This window comes from Canis lupus, chromosome 37, assembly GCF_003254725.2.
Source record: "Canis lupus dingo isolate Sandy chromosome 37, ASM325472v2, whole genome shotgun sequence".
NCBI lineage: Eukaryota > Metazoa > Chordata > Mammalia > Carnivora > Canidae > Canis > Canis lupus.
The window spans coordinates 6398186-6418378 of NC_064279.1; the positions used below are offsets into that span (position 1 = coordinate 6398186).

At 40.8% G+C, this 20193-nt stretch overlaps 1 protein-coding gene across 1 annotated transcript in view; it reads right to left on the reverse strand.

Moving 5' to 3' along the window:
- HECW2 (HECT, C2 and WW domain containing E3 ubiquitin protein ligase 2) overlaps positions 1-20193 on the reverse strand; it is a 359319-nt gene that overhangs the window by 203692 nt on the left and 135434 nt on the right. Inside the window, exon 2 of the mRNA XM_049106445.1 lies at positions 19091-19416. Coding sequence (XP_048962402.1) covers positions 19091-19382 — 292 coding nt within the window. The 5' untranslated portion in view covers positions 19383-19416. The remainder of the gene's footprint in view (positions 1-19090; positions 19417-20193) is intronic.

The window sequence follows — 20193 nt, forward strand, 5'->3', positions numbered from 1 at the left end:
AAATGCTTTGCTTTTCCATAAATAGTTCAGAGCTTAATGCCACACGCGTATTTCTTCAAAAGTGGTTCTCTCCAGGGGACTGAGCGCAGCTGTCACTCAACGTGGACTATGAAGAAGCGAATCAAAGACTTGGACTCAGAAACAAGAGACCAGAGAAACCCAACAGGCCCATTTTCTACCCCAATTTGCCCGTTGCGGTCAGCTCAACGGCTCCTCTGAATCTAAGAATGAAACCGTGCCCAGGCTCCATTCCTGTAACATCTCAGTTTGCAACCAAACCAAACAAATCCCAACAGGGTCTTCTCCACTTCAAAAGCCAGACAGTGGTTAAGCCCATTGCCAATATAAGTTTTATAATTAGGTATTACATTCAGCCAGCAGGATTCAGGAGACCGAAGTTGTCATCCTTTTACCCTGCTGCCTGTTCTGATCTGCTCTGTGGGACCAGCTCTCTGCTCACCACTGGATGAAATGAGAGCAGGCCCCTTGACTCTTCTGGTCATTCTGAGATCCGGAAAAGTCCTCTGGTCACATCAAGTCACAAAAATGTTCACTTCTACAAAGAAAATGGCCAGTCCTGTGTCACAGTTAAATCTCCAGACTTCGGTTAAAATAAAATCTTCTCCTCTTAGTTAAGGCCTGCTTCAGGCAGAAAGAGTTCAGAAAGAAAGGGAGATGTGGCTGGATTCGAACTTCCCACCGGTTTCTGACTCTCTCAGGGTACCAGTGGGGTGGAACAAGGAAAGGTTAGGAGGCAGAGAAGGTATGACTGTGGTGGCACTACCACAATCTGGTCCAGCATTCTGTGAGCTTGGAGTTTCTCTCTCTCTCTCTCTCGAATATTTCCTGGATCCTGGAAAGACATCTCATTTCTGGGGATTCTCACCTGCAGTTTCCTTGCTGCAGTCACCTATAACCCTCTTTCCCTCAGATGATGGCACTGCCGGAGCACACGTGGCCTCTTTCTGCCAAGATCCTCTGCCCTGTGCTTCTGAACGGCCCCTGGGGAACATCAGCTCTTCCACATAGTGTTCTGAAGCAGGCATGACAACAATGACCCCACACCAAGTCTGTTGTGGGCAGACCCCAACCCTTAGCCACAAGAAACACGCATCCTTGTCCCAGAAACTCAAGCAGTATGGCCCACTGCCAGGGAGTCATCCCCACTCTTTGTGCCACCACAGCTCCTTGCCTTTAGAGTCCTAGAGCATGGATCAGACCCCAGTCTGTCCCTAGATTGTCCCTTATGCAGCAGAGGACACCTATGAAGCCGTCGGGGCAGTTTCCCTGATGCTCTTCTCACTTGATTTGAGGTGGAAGGAAGCATCCCACTTCCCTCCAGCATGTATATGTTTGACAGAAAGAATAGCTCCCCAGCATACTGACAATGCTCTCAAGGAAATCCTCCATCAAATCAACAACTCCTCTCTCACCAGGGTGGCCAGGTAAGGGTCATGAGGATGATTCTGGACACCGTCTTCGTGTGACCTGTTTGGGTGGTCAAGCACCTCACTTTGGAATGTGGAGGTGGTTGTCACCTTCCACCCAGGGCCCTCAGCTGACACTGATGCAGGATGGGATCCCTTTAATCATTCTTTCATATTAATGATGTTATTAGTCACTGGAGTACAATTTTCATCATCACATTTTCCTACATATAATGTTGTTCTTTTTTTTTTAACTCGACAAAGACTTTATCCAAAAGTAATGGCCAATACTCACCAGTAGAGCAAGCAGAAATAGAAAAATATGTTCGTTGCCGGGCTGAAATAGTTTCATCACCATCACAATGGCTGACATTTCTTATACTATTACCAAACCAAGTCCTCCGCCATATGTATGCACAAAAATCTGACTGAGGATTTTATTATTTCCTAGGAGATTGATACTGTTATCAGAGGGGGTAAGTAACTTGCCCGGTGGCACACAGGAAGCAAGTGGCAAAGCAGATTTAAACCTAGGTCTATCCAACTTCATAGCCAAAGCATCTGAGCATGAGCCTTTGCTGCATAAGTGGGGAGGTTTATGACAAAGGATGATGGAAAGCCATAAGCTGCAAAGTGAGGAAAACTTCAACTCCTTATCCTAATTGAAAACACCTTGGAAAAGTTAACTTTAGTCTATTACTTCTCTATAAAATGAGGATACTAATAATGGCCTAAATTAGCCATTTGTTGCATTAGCCAGCTTCCATCTCTCTTCCCATTCTCAGCCTTGTGGCTCGCATAAGGCTAACTCCACCCCTACCAGCAGGTGGGCCCTGGTTGATTTAGAGGATAATTTGCATATACCATTTTCCTGGCCACTTATTGGCCCATAAAAATACTAGGTTTGGGTGTTTTTAGTCACAACAACTCCTAACAGATACACTACTCCATTAACGTTGTTTCAAGGATTAAATGAGAGAAGATATGGAAAGCACTTAGCTTAATGCCCGGCAAAAAGAAATTTTTATTTATTAAATATTTGACAGCAATGTAAAACATGGATTGGACTAGAATATGTTAGACATGAGTTAGAGAGCTGATAATAAAGACCTATACAAAATGAGAATCAAAAGTGGTGACAATACCAGGAAACATTGCTAACTTAAGTCTTACACTGAGGGTGGGTAAGAGTCAAAGTCTCGAGCAATTTTCAAGCTTGAGAGATTTTAAAAAAATATATCATTTCCGCTAACAAAAATAGGAAATAAAGAACTGATATGACACATCAATTTGTTTTGAACAAGCTGAGTTTGAAGAGTGAGCAGGATATTCAGAGAAAAATGGTCTCGGGAGCTTTCAACTGAGGTTGGAGTTAAATAGTAGGTAGCCAGCAAACTGGCTCTGGTCTGGCTAGGGTGAGGTACAGCCCTGATTTGCAGTGTTTGCCCCTTTCTGTGGCGTGCATGCTCTCTTCGCAGCTGACTTTGTGCCACCAATGTGAGGGCACTGAACAGAGAGGCAGAAGGAGATGTGCAGAACTGGCTCGCATGAGCCAGCATGGGTACAGCCACCCTTGGTTAGAAAGAAAGCTTTCTGCCTAGACTGGCTAAAAACTGGGAGTGAATGAAATCGTTCAAAGAAAGAGGCATTAAACAGAAGAAAATTCACTTACATGAGGATAAGAAAAGAAAGGAGTTCCAGTAAAGAGGAAAAGAATGAATGGCCAGAAGACTGGGGGAGCCACGAGACAAGGTCACAGACAATGAAGAAACAGCCCCAGAAACAGGGAGCAGTTAGGCCTCCTCTGAGGCCAGGGCAGTGAAGACTGACAAAAGGTCTGGTGTGTGATTTTCCAGCTACTAGAACTTGCAAGTGCATGCTTTTGGAAAACAGTAGGGCCACAGCATTCCTCCTATCATTTCCTGTAAATAACAATTCTGCATTTTTATCATTTAATTCTTCATACCTTTCTTAAAAGAGTTATTGAAGTAGTTCTGAAATATTTGAATATCTGAAAACATTTGAATATATCAGCTCATGGACACATACAGGTGTTGATCACATCCGCCTTTAGGAAAAAATTAATTCATCTGTTAACAGTTTAAAGAAAGATAGGTAGGTTTAATATTTTATGGCAAAGAGTTTTTATACCAAAACAATCATATTAGATCATCTCACCCTTTCCTCTGCCCAGGGTCTGTGTACACACTCAGGCCTTGGATTTAAAAGCCCAAGGAGGGCAGCCCGGGTGGCTCAGCAGTTTGGTACCTGCCTTTGGCCTAGGGCATGATCCTGGAGACCCGGGATCGAGTCCCACATCGGGCTCCCTGCATGGAGCCTGCTTCTCCCTCTGCCTGTATCTCTGCCTCTCTCTCTGTCTCCCATGAATAAATAAATAAAATCTTTAAAAAATAAAAATCAATCAATCCCCAAGGAATGCGTGCTGCACCAGAAAAAGAAAGAGAAGTAACAGAACAGAAAGTATTTATGTGTATGTGAAAAAACTGCGATGGCTCTAAAAAAAGTAAAATTCTTTCACTGAATTTTTCCTCAGACAAAGGGACAATAAGTATTGGGGGAATATTTTAGACAGTGCTATAAAAACTAAAAAAACAACTTATAAAATAATTCTCTACAAGCATGCAGCAACAGAAGTGACTCATACCCTACTGAATCTTCAAAGAAGAAATGATGTTCAGGGGAGGCACAGTAAATGCTCATTTAACATATTCTGATGTAAGCACACACGTTCAGTTGGTACAAGAGAAGAGATTGAGAAAGAGAATGATCTAAATTGCACAGGAGCCTTTCCAGAGCCTGAATGTGTCCCCCTACAGGGAGCTTGAAATATGCAGTTCTTTCAAGGATCCCACCAGGCTGAGTGGAAATTCAGGCTTAAATGACAGGGTTTGGGGGATATAAAAATAGTTCCTAAACACAGGCCAACTTCTTCTCTGGCACTCAATCTAAGACAGGAGTCTATTCCAATATTGGAAGAAAAACCGGGTGTGCTGAACTTGTTAAGTCATATTGCCTTCCTGGGGTTTTTCAAGGGAGATTTTAGCTATATTCAAAATCACCTGCAGGAATTGACTTTAGCACCTAACTCTCTTTAAAAAGCAACCCCACTGTGGAGGAAATTCCTATTAAACACTGTATTTTTTTCCAACCATTTTACTGAGCAACCAAGGGAATATTACTTAATCCATCCGGGCCCTCCGTTTCTCATTTGTAAAATGAGGCCAGTGGAGTAAATGATCATTAATTTCCTTTCTAAATCTAAAACCCTCATGCCTCTGAGTTTTAAAATAAACTTCAACAGATGGATCATGTATTTAATGATTCCAGATGATGAAAAATATAGTACTGCACTACCAGCATTCAATTTCCTTCCATAAATAATACCATTTCCTTACATTTGAGGGAAATTTATGTAAAATGAGGAATCCTGGAGGTTCCACCAATAGCATCATATAACACAAAGGTGATAATGTTGCTGTTTATCTTAACAGTACTGCTCTAGCTAGACTTTTACAACTAATAATAATTAATTTTTAAAAAGTAGTCTTATTGGTTTCATAGTGCTCCATTCAGGCATGCATCCCGTGATGAACAGGAAAAGTCTAAGTTACTAGATAGAGGCTGACCTGTAACCTCGCTCAAATCAGCAGTTACGCTGGGCATGTGCATACCCAGTTCACCTTTTTTATCTCCTTGAAATGGCTCAGGAATGACAGGGTTTGGCAATTAAGTGAACAGAGGAAAAATGACTGTCACACAGCCCAAAACTAAAAATTTAACCTCCTCCAGATGTTCACTGAATTCTTAAGGCTTTCCCTTTTGAATGGAATATTTTATCCTATCAAAAATATGTCACACAAACATTATATGTTCTCATTCATTTGGGGAATATAAATAATAGTGAAAGGGAAAATAAGGGAAGGGAGAAGAAATGTGTGGGAAATATCAGAAAGGGAGACAGAACGTAAAGACTGCTAACTCTGGGAAACGAACTAGGGGTGGTAGAAGGGGAGGAGGGCGGGGGGTGGGAGTGAATGGGTGACGGGCACTGGGTGTTATTCTGTATGTTAGTAAATTGAACACCAATAAAAAAAAAATAAAAAATAAAAAAAATAAAAAAAAAATATGTCACAACAGACTTACACTTAAAAAATATTGGGATGCTTTAAAAAGGCATATAAATACTTAAAATCCTATTATTGACTTAATGTAAATTTCCAAATTCTCAGTTGTTTTTTTTTTTGTAGATTAGTCTTAGAGTAACATATTTGTCTCTAATATTATAGTTTAATGCTATAATTATAGTCTCCAAAATAGTCGTACTTATTTTTGTAGAGTAAAAATATGATCAAGCATTCTTTGATCCATCAACAATTTTGTAACCGCCCTTGCTCATAGATGTATAATAGTTAGGTTGTGAATATAAAAGTGATATATTTTAAAATGTCAAAAACCCTATGGATATTCTTCATGCCACATGACACACAACTTTCAGAAAAACACCCATGACTGCTAGAGAGCAGATGTGTATTTTTGCAAACAAAGGAATAAGGACAAAAAAGAATGAGAGTATAAAGCAGTAACCACATTGAATTCAGGGAATAAATTCATTTCTATTTAAACACATAGTGCTTTCCATGTTGAAGACAGAATCCGTGGATAAAGAAAAAGGGAGCAAAAGGCCAAAATATTGTATAATAACTGAAAAAAAAACTGGAATGACAGTTCTTTAACTATGATCTTAAACACAGATATTTTAAAAATTCTTTCAGATGCCTGGTATATACCCAATTCCTAATATTGTTGAAGTAATAAATGAGTGAATGAAAACTAGAACTAATCTGTTGAATAAAATGATTAGGAGAAAACTATATAATATAGAATAAATCTCCAATTAAAAAGTATTCACTTTCAAAAATAAAAATAAAAAAATAAAAAGTATTCACTTTCCTGTCATAATTGACCTAATCTAAAACCTACTCTTTAAAGAAATTAATTAATCTGCATGAATAATGCAGCACAGAGAGCTGGGTGAGGTACTCAGGATACAACCGGAACAGGACATAGTCACGGAGTTAAAAGCACACCTGAAGGGACAAACATGGATAAAGACAAATTACAGCACAGTGTAATCGGCACTGATTAGCGTGATATGAAAAAGTTCCTATGGAAGTAGGAAATCAGACTGATTGTCTGGAAGTTAGGGGGTACATCATGGGGTAGGTGACTTATTAATCCTATCTAAAAGGATACACAGAGATCAGCCAGGCACCAAAAGGGATGGAACAGGTGGTGCAATCTTCAAGTAAAGCAGATGTAACCCCTTAAAGAGAAAGATGTGACATGCATATGAAATATTCACCTCCTAGAATGATTTTCTCTCGTGTGAATACCAAAAAAAAAAAAAAAAGTCCTATTTGATGATGAAGTCTAAATATCATCTCTTTAGCAAAGTCCCCTTCTATACTTTTCTGTCCCTGAATCCATCTCAGGCATTAAATCATTCTTTCTGCATATTCTCATGGCCTCTGTAATATTGTTCAGAGCACACTGCATCATTCCTACCTATCTCACACCCCACCGAAATGTGAGCTGATTCATGTTTGTATCCCCTTGCCTAGTGGCAGACAAACAGAAGGCTCTCAACAAATGTCTGTGGTGGTGCGGTGGTTATCACCTATGGAACAACCACCCTACACAGACTCCGCAAATGTCATCTTGTTTCATCTTCCCTGCAAATTTATGAGGTTGATACTCTTCCCATTTTGACTCAAAAAACTGAGGCTGAGCCAGAACCTGAATCCAGATCCATCCCAAACCCCCACTCCAAAGCCATCCTTTTGCCACTCTGCTACGCAACGCTAGGTTAATGGATCCACTGGGTGCTAACCAGCTCAAGCTCTGTATATAATTAAAGCATTAGTGTGGGTCTCCTAACGATTTTCTCAACTGCAGTGAATTGAGGAAACGTTATTTTTTGTTGCGTCGTAAATTTTTATGAGGGAAAAGAAAAATCAAGCTTCCTCAATGAGCATGCATACACTGGGATTTTTGCAATTCATAATTTAAATTTAACAGAAAACACAAAATAGGACATAGAGGAAGAATTTCTTAATGTTACCAATGAATCCAAATTATGACTTCTGAGCTGTACCACTTCAATCAGACTGAAAATCTGAGATGCTCTCTATAGTTCCTCTGATGTCCATAGGAAGTATACGTAATTATAAAGTTATTTACTCAAAAATTCAACAATAATGTCAGCCTGACTGTGGGGAAACAACCATCAGGAATGAATATAATGACTTTGATAATTACCACAGCTCTACTGTAACTCGAAGACTGCAGCATAAGACTCATTTTAAAATAAAGATAAAAATAAATGGTGTAAAATGAGAGAGAGAACACATAAGAGCCTACAACAGGCAAAACCCACTGGGAAAAAACAAAAAGACTTCGGGTATACTTGATACCTTTCATCATTATCTACATTAACAATGGGGGAAAAAAACGAGTATTCTTTGGGTTGGTACCTCAACAAGAATTTGAAGTTGAATTTTAAACTTCTCCTGCTTAATTCTATTTATTTTAGAATGCAACTTTTGTTGTGTACACAGGTGCATTTTTTAAGAAAATCAAACCTCATGTACTCTAGTGCTGCTGATTCAGATAAGTCTCTTTTTTTTTTATCCTCATTATTTACTTATTTAATAAATCGTTGTTTAAGCCACTAAGTTTATTCATGGCTTTTGATGCAGAATATAAAACTGGAATAATTCCTGTCTATAAAAAACCCACAACAATGACAATAGTGACTAACATAGGAAAAGGGGTTTAAAACAGGATGGACCTAAATGTTGTCAATAGTAAAAGAGAAGATGGTGAAGGAGGTGACTGTAATGAATATGTTCTAAGATCCTTGTACAGTTTGAGAGGTATTTAAAGATACTGATTCATTTTAACCTTTAATTCTATTATACGTAACAAAAATTTTAAGAACTGCTAACAGATCCGAACTAGAATGTTTAACTTTCAAATAAATAGACTGAGAAGAATGTGGAGTAAAGCAAATTCATCATTTCAATAGAAGGCACAAAAGCAGGTTAAAAAAAAAAAACTATGAAAAAAAGCTATAAAATAGAGAAAACAAAACAGGATATGGAAATAAGTTCAAATATACCAAAAAATAACAGCAAATGTTGAAACACCAAGTGCACCAGTTGTAAAAGATAGTTCCTCATATTGGATTAAAAATCATAAATCCATAGGTGGTTTATAGCAGATTATCTGAAGCATGCCAAAGAACGGATGAAAGGAAATCAGTAGGAAAACATACATCAAGCAAAACCTAACTAAAAGGAAGCCAATATATCAACTGATAACAGAAAAACAGACTTTAAGAGAGATCAGGATAAAAGGATGATATTATAAATGCGTTTTCTTTATTGATGTGTCCATTAGTCCTTAAAAAAGCATGAAAAGCCAATTTTAACAAACAAAAACAGTATATGTGGTAAGCAATTATTTTGTGAATTAGCAATGGGTTTTATCAGAATGAATTTCTTTTTTCTTTTTCTTTCTTTTTTTTTTCTTTTTTTTTTTTTTTATAGAGAGAGAGTAGGTTGGGGTGGAGGAGAGAGGGAGAGAGAATCTCAAGCAGGTGTCGTGCTTAGTGCAGAGCCCAACATAGGGCTTGATCTCACAACCCTGAGATCATGACCTGAGCCAAAATCAAGAGTCAGATGCTTAACCATCTGAACCACCCAGGCACCCCTAGAATGAAGAAGTTCTAAACCTCAAGCCAACATGATCTTAACTCCATCAAAAACATTTACAGGGCAGCCCCAGTGGCGCAGCAGGTTTAGCGCCGCCTGCAGCCCAGGGCGTGATCCTGGAGACCCGGGATCGAGTCCCACGTTGGGCTCCCTGCATGGAGCCTGCTTCTCCTTCTGCCTGTCTCTGCCTCTCTCTCTCTCTGTGTCTCTATGAATAAATAAATAAAATCTTTAAAAAAAAAAAAAAAACATTTACAATCGGGGATCCCTGGGTGGCGCAGCGGTTTGGCGCCTGCCTTTGGCCCAGGGCGCGATCCTGGAGACCCGGGACTGAATCCCACGTCGGGCTCCCGGTGCATGGAGCCTGCTTCTCCCTCTGCCTGTGTTTCTTCCCCTCTCTCTCTCTCTCTGTGACTATCATAAATAAATAAAAAAATAAAAAAAAAAACATTTACAATCGTTTCGCATTTACTAATTACAGCACCTATATAAGCACCCTTTAGGGAAAAGTGACACAAATTACACAAGGTGGAAAAAAAAAACACTCAGATAGCATTCATAGAATCACCAGATAAAAAATAAAAACCATCACAGAAGAATGTTTAACTTTCAAATAAATAGACTGAGAAGAATGTGGAGTAAAGCAAATTCATCATTTCAATGGAAGGCACAAAAGCAGGTTAAAAAAAAAAACTATGAAAAAAGGCTATAAAATAGAGAAAACAAAATAGGATATGGAACCTTCCACTGAACATTCATATAGACAGAAGAATGCCTATTTCAAGTATGGCTTTCCACAGAATGTTAGGGCATCAAATATCCTAAAGCTTCCTTGGATACACTGAGCTATCCATCATTTTAAAGCCTACCTAATATCCAGGGACATCTTCCATAACCAGTTTAACTACATGGACTTCTCCGAGAACCAAATCTTTAACACGCGTATTCTAAGAAAGATCCACGATGTTCTGTGATGCCAGAGCAATGCTGTGAATTCACAGTCTACTAACTGCTACCAGTGGTCCAACGTCAGGTACTGTCCTTGGTCCTGCTCTGGGTGTGTCTTCTCAATACCCTGTAAAGTGTAGATGAAAGTATGACACTTTTTAATACCCGGCATCTATTCTTGCAGGGACTGTGCAAGGATGTCACAGGCTTTGAAACAGTCCAGAGGACCACACACATTGTCAGCAAGACACATCTACACACATTGTCAGCAAGACACATCTACTATGGTAGAGATATTGACTGCTCCCTAAAGAACCAAGGGCATCTCCCCATTTCCCAGTCCTCCTGCAGTTAGACAGACCACGGGACTAATGCTGGACATGGACTCTGGGCTGAGGTGAAAGGTGTCACCTTGGGGCCGAAGCATTTAAGAGGTGGTATAGGAGTCTCCAGGGCTCTCTTCCTTTGACACTTGCCCAGAAAGGCCTTCTGTTACAGATGCTGCAATGCCACGATGGTGGAGCCTTTAATAATCCAAGATGGCAAAAATCAGGACAATGGTGAGCCTGCACCTCTAAACAGCAGTACAAAGCAAGGCCCCTGTCAATCCATGTTGGACACATAGCATTAGAAAGAAATCATCTTTTGTTAAGTCACTGAGGATTCAGGGTTAGCTCATTTGTACAGCATAATCTGACTGACACTGACTCATACAACCAGCTAACACAAAGTAATTTGGAGTTAAGTTGTTCCAAAAACCATTTCATGTTCAAAGCTCTTATTTTCTAAAAGCATTTTCTAAAATTTAAAGACATGACCTGAAACAACTTTTCTTTGGCAGTAATCATGTAAAAATACCAAAAGAGCTTAAGAATAGTCACTCTTCACTATATTTGATAGCTATTCTGGAAACTAAATACATAATTCTTTGTTCCATTTGATTGAATTTTGGATTAAACTGCAGCTTTCCCATCACCTTGAAAAGCATGTTGGTTCAGAACCTACATAATATTCAAATGCTGTATTATTTAGCCTGAAATTTGAAGTGCTTTATATAATTTCTAGAACCCTGATTCAAAGGATTGGATTTTGGTTTTTAAAAGCAGAAGTGGCCTGGTGTGTCACTTTAATCTGGACATCCCTCCTTGTGGATTCATCCAATAGATAAGTGCTATAGCTCCAGACTACCAGGAAAATGATTATTATTAACAGTAGCCAAAATAGGACAGTTTGCAATCAGCAGGATCTTGCAATAAGCCTAGGCACCTTGCCGAGAGAGCTTGATACACATTATCTTATTTCTCATGACACTGGTACTTTTTTCGTCTTTGTTTTTCGTTTTTTGAAAGATGAGGAAATTGTGGTTTAAAAAGATTACAAAATTCAAAAAAGGTTTCTGTCATGAGTGGCACACATAGGGCAGCTCTGCTGCTCTTCATATGGGATCGATACCAAAAAGATTACATAATTCACTCAAGCTACTAAATGTATTTGAATTCACCAGTCTGTCTCATTGCAGAACCGGTGTTCTTAACCGCTGATAACCCCAGAATTTCTCAAAGTGTGCTGTGGGTGATGATCTTGATGGTGAACAGTCGAAAGTTGTTTTTTTTTTCACAGTTAATATATATTAGAAAGAAATACAACTGACACCTTCCCAAACTTTACTGCTTAAAGTCTGGGTAGATAACTTGATTTCCTTTCTTTTTTCTTTTCTTTTCCTTTCTTTTCTTTTTTTTTTCCTTTTCTTTCTTTCTTTCTACCAGATGGTTTAAAGAAAATTTTAATAGTATAGGTAATAATCCCATACTGGAAAAATCAAGAAGGTACTGAGTCAATAATTAAAGCCTGGAAAACACTGGACTACATTTTTCAACCCAAGCAGGAGAAATGATGACTGAGACACAAGACACTTAAGGTCCAGCCTTGGCTGCCTCCAACTAGCTGTATGGCATCACCACCCTGAACCTTAGTTTTTTATCTATAAAACATCTATTTAAACTTTGGATTTTAAACCTCTGAAATACGTAATACCAATGTATTGGTTAACTATTGTGATCCTACTTTTATTTTACCATTCAAAGGCAAAGAAATATGAAAAAATCCTAGTACATGAGCCATTATATATTTTAAGATTGAGTCAAATACAGTTGCTCTGACATTCCTCTTTGAAGATATAATCAACTTGTAGACACTGAAAGGGATACTCAAAGGGTGGTCCAGAGATGCTGGCAAACTATTTGTTACTGGTCTATGGCACGATAAGCTTGAGCCAGAATATGAAATAGCTACAACAGTAACCCCATTCTTTCATTTTTTTTGACAACAAGATTTTCTCAGTGAAGGATGCAGGACATTGATTTACATTCTACAGGAAGCTTCTTATCTAGTCATGGATCCACCGTGGACCAGCACTCTGAGTGGCACTGGTGTACAGAACAGTATATACTTCTAATTTTCATAATGTGCATTTTCCTAGCTCTGTGCATCTTCCTAGCTCTCTTATTTCCAATGAGAAATGGCAAAGTAAATCTTTCGAGGTCTTTTTCTTTTGAATATCCAGAGAGCAAAGCACAAGACCAAAGGCTCAGGGGAATTCCATAGTGGGCCTAAAACAAGGGGAATAAGCTCTGCCTTCACACAGCTCTTTAAACAGTGATCATTTGAATTTTCATGGAAAGCTATTTCCGTTGGGTACCCTAAGGGTTTTTTGCATATCAAAGTATTTGGCTCTTTTTATTTAGACAGCTTAGAAGGAAGCAATGAGTAGCCATCTGTGTTACTCTTGTCAGGGGTCACTTCTAATTATGGAGACCAACAATAAATTATAAATCTAGTGATTTCTCAAAAGGCATTAATTGTTGTAATTTGGAGATTCAGGCCTGGAGGTACCTTGTAACCACCTCTGGAAATCTCAGGGTGTATATGAGACCTTCTGGACAGAGAAAATATAATTAGCACCTGTTTTAAGAACTCTGTTCACACACAAAGTTACTCCAAACGGCACTTTGATATTTTCGACTTTTTTTTTCTTTGTATTCCCAATAGGACCTATATACTGCTCAAAATGCCTGAAGACCAATTTATTTTTCTGAACCAGGAATACATATTTCCTCTTCAGATTATATAAAAGTCTTCTGGACTGAGCTGTACAATGCAAACCCTTGTCAACAACTGGCCAAACACAAGCAAAACTCACACTTCAAGAGAGTAAGAAAACGTAAGCCAAGAGAAACACAATCGAAGTGCAGAGTGTGCCAATAAGCCACACCTCGCTGGCCAGACGTTCCACCCAAACCCTGCCCCTTTGGGATTTATTTCTATAGAGACCATCTCTCTGTTCCACAAATAAAACTGGGCGTTGCTAGGAGACCCTCTGGCTTCTCAAGACTCAACTGAAGGGCGTGCTGCTCCCTAGTGGGAGGTACACGACTCTAAAGCTACACCTGGCATGCGTGCTACTGCTGGGAAACCTGGATTCTCAGGGCACCTGTGTCATAGAGCCTGAGAGAGACAGAAAGAGAGCACACATATTTCTATTTAGTCATACACAGCCTTACACTGGGGACATAATTTGTACCCCAAAACTCTTTTCCCCAGCCTGGCCTTGCATTTCCTCTTTCCTTTCAGGTTCCCCCAAATGTATCACCTCCACACCTTCACATAAAGTACCCCAGAACACTGCTTGGGAAGCACCTGAGGTACTTACTCCTTCCAGAGACTTCCTATCATGTGATTGGTCCTATTAAACTTTTGAAAATCTCCACATGGCTTTGAGTCACTACTGTCAAAATGTTTACATCAGATTTTTATTGTTTTATTCCCCCAAAAAAAGGGAGGGGGTTTAGTGGTTTTCAACTCCGTGAAAGCAGCCCCGGGCACACCCTGAGGCAGCACCTGCTCCTGCCTTCTGCCCAAGCAGCTCGTGCCCCCCCCTTTCCGCTTCGGCGTCTCTAAACCACCAGCAGCTCAGTTCGGACTAAGCGGGGACACAAGACCGCTTCACAGCGACGACTTTAGCAAAGACGGGAAGATGTTGTCATAGATGGCAAGACCTTCGGGGAGCCAGTCCACGCTCCTTCTAACTTTCTGCTCTGTCATTCTTAGCTCTTCATCTCAGCTGATGTCTTAGGGTTGCTGTTGTCTTAGGAGCCAACAGTTCAAGACATCACACCCGTCACCAGGCCCCAGGTACGAGAGAAGGGGAGGTCGAAGGACTCTACAAGGGGCTCTAGCTATTCCCTGGAAAAGGAAGTTCCCCCCAGCTCTTTCCCTTGCTGGCCAGAGCTGGCCCACAGCCCACTCCTGGACTACCCACCAGCGGGATTACCATACAAGTTTAGAACTTTCCTGAATCTGGGGAGGGTCCACCGGCCCTGAGATGAATGGCTGCGGCTGAGCCCTGACCCTGGAAGGAAGAAGGAACAGGAAACAGCTGTCAGTTAAAAGCTACAAAGCTGCCACCTATCCCTCGCCCCCTGGGATGGCAAAGTCCCCACAGAAGTGAGGCTGCCTCCACTGCAGAGGTCAGAAGAGCCAATCTTAGCCTCAGGAGAAATGGCTGTCTGCCTAAAGCCAGGTCTCTGTTCCCTCTTCCTGAGGTCCCAGACAAGCCAGGCTTTCTTTTAAACATAGTGTGGCCTTTCAACTATAGAAATGAGCCACACTTAATGTCGTAGATGCCGGGACCTGTGCCTTTCAGAGTCATTTGCCGCGAAGACCTGTTGGCACCAAAGACATGCCTAGAACCCCATGTTCTTCATTCTTCCCACGTGGTGTCTTTACTTGCAGATGCCAGTCTCCATGGTCTTCCTCATCCCTCGAGAGGTCGGAGAGCTGCAGTTCTCCACCTCTCTCCCCTGCCAGGGATCTAAAACCGCTAGAAAATACGCTACGAAGAATGAAAAAAAAAAAAAAAAAACATGGAACTGAAACTACCTTTTCTTATTTATTCAGATTCTCTGAAATGGTGAGATGGGAAAATTAAGTGAAACCTCTTGCTGCCTCCTGGAAATCAAAAGCATGGAAGAAACTTCTTCTTCGGGTCCTCAGACAGTAATTAGTTCCAGACTAGGCTTCCTGATGGAAACAACTGTAAAACTGGGAAGCAGTGGTTTTCAGACATTGCACACACAGGCGGCTTAAGATGAAAATCCTAGAAAGAAGAGTGACTTATGAGGTGATTCTGACCACCCCGACCTCAGCTAGGGGACAACTTCCTGAGTGAGTGCAGGGAACTGGAGACCATGGAAGTTCTGACAAGCTAAGAACATGGAGATCTAAGTTTGGATCAACAGGCAGGGCATGGGGAAAGAAAGAGCTATGGAGGTGTGAAGGCTGAAAGTGCACATTGGGATGCCCCACAAGACGAAGGCTAATGTCTGGGCTGCACATGTGCAGAGAAACACTACCGAGGCCTTCCAGAGAGTAGCTGTTACAGGGCTGAGAGTGCACTGAAGCTCCTCGAGATCCAGCAGTGCTAGAGAAAACTGGAGTTAGGACCCAGCCAGAGAAGAGACACCTGGTCAACATTCTAGGCATCCAGCTCAGAAACCAGAAATGCTACTACTTAAAAAGAAATATAAAGACCAACAAGACCTACTATAGAGCTAGCCCTAAACCAACCTCTAATAAAATTCATGGGGAGACCAATAAATAGAGGCTGGGTCCCATCAAGTTAGAACTGCTGGGGAACCACACTGGGCTTCCACAGATCCATCCTCACAAAGCAGAAAATTATATCTAGCATGTTCAGAGAAATAAATCTTCAGACTAGGAGAAAAATTAATATTAAAATAAAATTTTTTCTACACAACTCAGGATTTCTACAACTTAAAATTCTCAATAGCCAGTGTAAAATCAATAACTGCTAGATATGCAAAGAAGCAAGAAAATGGGAACAATGGTCAAGAGAAAAACTGACAATAAAAACTGCCCGTATATTGGATGTAGCAGAGAACTTAAAGCAGATACATTGAGATACATTGAATTGAATTTTTAAAAAACTGAATGAAAATGTGGTTTGAAAGAGTTAATAACATACAGGGAATTTTATGTGAAAAATAAAATCTACAAAAAAGGGAAAGAAATGCAAATTCTACAAATGTAAAGTCAAACAACTGGAATTTTAAAATCCATTGGATGGGACTGACAACAAAATGAAGATGAAAAAACAAGTTAGTGAGATCCCCCTCACACCAGTGAGAATGGCTAAAATTAATAAGTCAGGAAACAATAAATGCTGGAGAGGATGTGGAGAAAAGGGAACCCTCTTGGACTGTTGGTGAGAACGTGAACTGGTACAGCCACTCTGGAAAACTGTGTGGAAGTTCCTCAAAAAGTTAAAAATAGAGCTGCTCTACAACTCAGCAATTGCACTGCTGGGGATTTACCCCAAAGATACTGATGTAGTGAAATGACGCGATCCCTGAGCCCCAATGTTCAAGGCAGCAATGTCCACAAGAGCCAAACTGTGGAAGGAGTCACGATGTCCTTTGACAGATGAATGGATAAAGAAGATGTGGTCTAGGTATACAGTGGGCTATTCCTCAGCCATCAGAAAGGATGAAAACCCACCATTTGCTTCGACGTGGATGGAACTGGAGGGGGTTATGTTGAGTGAAATAATTCAATCGGAGAAGGATGATCATCATATGGTTACACTCATACGGGGAATATAAGAAATAGTGAAAGGGATTATAAAGGAAAGGAGGGAAACTGAGTGGGGAAAAATTAGAGAGGGAGACAAACCATGAGAGACTCCTAACTCTGAGAAACAAGGGGTTGTGGAAGGGGAGGTGGGCGAGGGGTTGGGGTGACTGGGTGACGGGCACTGAGGAGGGCACTTGATGGGATGAGCACTGGGTGTTATACTATATGTTGGCAAATTGAATTTAAATAAAACATTTTTTAAATTTTAAAAAATAAAAAAATGACTAGTGAACTTGATAGGAAAATACAAAAAAAAACTCATATCAAGATGAAAAGAAAATAGTCTTGTGAAATCTAAAAAATTAAAGTTACATCAAAACCAAATGAATCACTCCCAAAGTCCCAACAAAACTTTAAGAATTTTCTGTGAATATAATAGATTTCAGAGATAAAAATACGATTTTTAAATCCTACCTTCCCCATTTTGTATATATATTTAAACACATCTGGGTAAAAATGCTGAACCATGAAGAGTTTTCCCCCCTTTTTTTTGTTGTCATAAGAGGAAACAGAAAAATAAAAATTCTTGAAATTTTTTTTTGCCATTTTAGATTTGTTATCCAGTAATGATTAATAAAGAATTACATTAGTAAAAACAAACCAATTTTTAGTCAACATAAAATTATTTGTTGCTGAAAAACATACATTTTAGCAGGTTTAACATTTTGATAAACTGTCAGCAAGGACATTGCTTTGCCTTAAATCAAGTTTGTCAATAGTAGCATTAACAGATTATCGTGGGAGGTGATCTTGTGCATTGCAGGATATTTAGTGGCACCCCTGGTTTCCCATTCCCTACCCAACTCTGCAAACCAAAAAGGTCTCCAGACATTACCAAATGTCCCGTAGGGTAGGTAAAGTCCCACCTGCCAAACACAAATAGGTCTTTTGCCCCTAATTTACTCCAAAAAACAAACAAGAGGAAAAAAAAAAAAAAAACTTGATGTTGGGCAGCCCGGGTGGCTCAGCGGTTTAGCACCACCTTCAGCTCAGGGCATGATCCCTGAGACCTGGGATCGAGTCCCATGTCGGGCTCCCTGCATGGAGCCTGCTTCTCCCTCTGCCTTTGTCTCTGCCTCTCTCTCTCTGTGTCTTTCATGAGTGAATGAATGAATGAATGAATGAATAAATAAATAAATAAATAATCTTTAAGAAAAATTTAAATAAATAAAATAAAATACTTGATGTTAATTTTTGAAAGGAATTCCCCCCATTGAGTGAAAAACATCCCCAACTTTGAGGAATGTTAGATTTTTACTGTCAGGTTTAATTTAGATTTTCTTAAAGCCTGGTTGGTAGGGTTTGGATTTTTGCTTTCAATGGAGCAAATTTTCTATTTTCTGGCATATGCCATTCATCATTTGTTCACCTATGAAGAACAGGTGCAAATTAGCTAAACACAGCTGGAACATTTTTATTAAAACAAATAGCAATCTATTCCTAAGTCACTTATTAGGAAAATATGACACTTTTTTCACCTAACTGATCAAGGACACATCAGGAATTCTGAAATAAAAAGATAGCAAAGACTGCAAGTTGTTCTCCATGAAATTCAATCTTTAACATGAGAGACTCCTAACTCTGGGAAACAAACAAGGGGTGGTAGAAAGGGAGGTGGGTGGGGGGTGGGGGTGACCGGATGACGGGCACTGGGGGGGGCACTTGATGCGATGAGCACTGGGTGTTATTCTATATGTTGGCAAATTGAACACCAATAAAAAATCAACTAAAAAAAAAGAAATTCAATCTTTAGAAACTACGGGACATTTCTTCACATCGGTTATCTAAAGCTAGACATCTTTTTCATCAGTTTAAAACTACAGGTAAAAGTTAACAACCAACTCTTCCCGAAACGGGACTATTGATCAAGGGCGATGCGAAGCTTTAAAGAGAAAATATCACAAAATCTGCGGGTCTTGGCATTTAATCTAGAAATATAACCACAAAATTCATCACCACAAAGATATTTATTAGTGTTGATTCTCTCCCTTCTAAAGAGGGGGGAGGAAAAAAAATAAAAAAATAAATAAAGAGGGGGGAGGGCGTCCCCAGAATCTTGCTGGACTTATTTGTGTGTGTGTGTGTGTGTGTGTGTGTGTGTGTGTGTGCGTGTGTTTCCCCCAGGAAAAAAAAATACAAAATAGCACAACATCAGAGTAACACTGACTGTGCTCTGAGGCACGTGCAAGTCTACTTCCCGTCACTCACCTATGTGGTACAGCCCAATCCAATCACTGGGGTCCACCTCCTCTTTAATGTCCCAGAAGATAATGAGGTTCTGGGCTTGCCCCAGCGTGTACTCGTACATGCTGGCGGTCAAGCTGGAGCGGCTCTCAGAGGTCACCAGGTCCGTGTCACTGTTCGCCCTCGGGAGGGTCATGTTCTCCGGCATAGAGCTCTGGGCCGCGAGGCTCTGGAGGTTCTCGGGGCTCAGCGTGTACCGCATCTGGGGGTTCCGGCGCCGCACGAACAGCAGGTGCTCCCGGGCGGAGCTGGCCATCCCTGCTGCCCCTGGAGGTTAGCTTCCCACGAGGCTGCAAGACACACACGGGCCCAGGCATCAGCATCCCTGCGCGGGGAACGGGGTGCAAGCTTTCCAGCCGTGAAGCCCCCCCAGCGCTCACCAACGCTCCACCACGCGATGAGCCTCTGCTGTCACAATAAAAACCATTAGTCCACTGTCAACGGAGGAGGCCAGAAGCGGCCTCTACAGACCGGGGTCAGGTGATGGCAAGGCCTACCCCCCGGGGACCCTCGAGCTCGCTGCACACAGCTTCCTCCTGGCAGTCAAGGCGAAGAGGGTCCCCCTACGAGCCCTTCTACGTCCATCCTTTCCTAGACACCCCACCTTCTGGAATGGTCCCCTTTTCTTTTACCCCCTCCCCACACACACACACATATATTTATTTCCTGTTGAAATTTAATTTCAGGGGCACCTGGGTGGCTCAATCAGTTCAGAGTCTGCCTTCAGCTCAGGTCATGATCCGGGGGTCCTGGGTTTGAACCCACGTTGGACTCCCTGCTCAGTGGGGAGTCTGCTTCTCCCTGCTGCTCCCCCGGCTTGTGCTGTCTCTCTAATAAATAAATAAAATCTTTAAAAAATGGAATCAAATTTTAAAAGAGCAAGACAGAAGATTTTGCCACAGTTGAAATATGCGGTTGAGCACAGGTTAACTTGCTCAATTTCCTTCTCACAGAATATAACCCATTAGAGTCTTTCTCAGGAACTTGCTCAAATGTCACCTCCTCTCTTAAATACGGTGGCCATCATCTTTAAAACTGCAACGCCCAGCCTTCCCCATGCCTCCTCT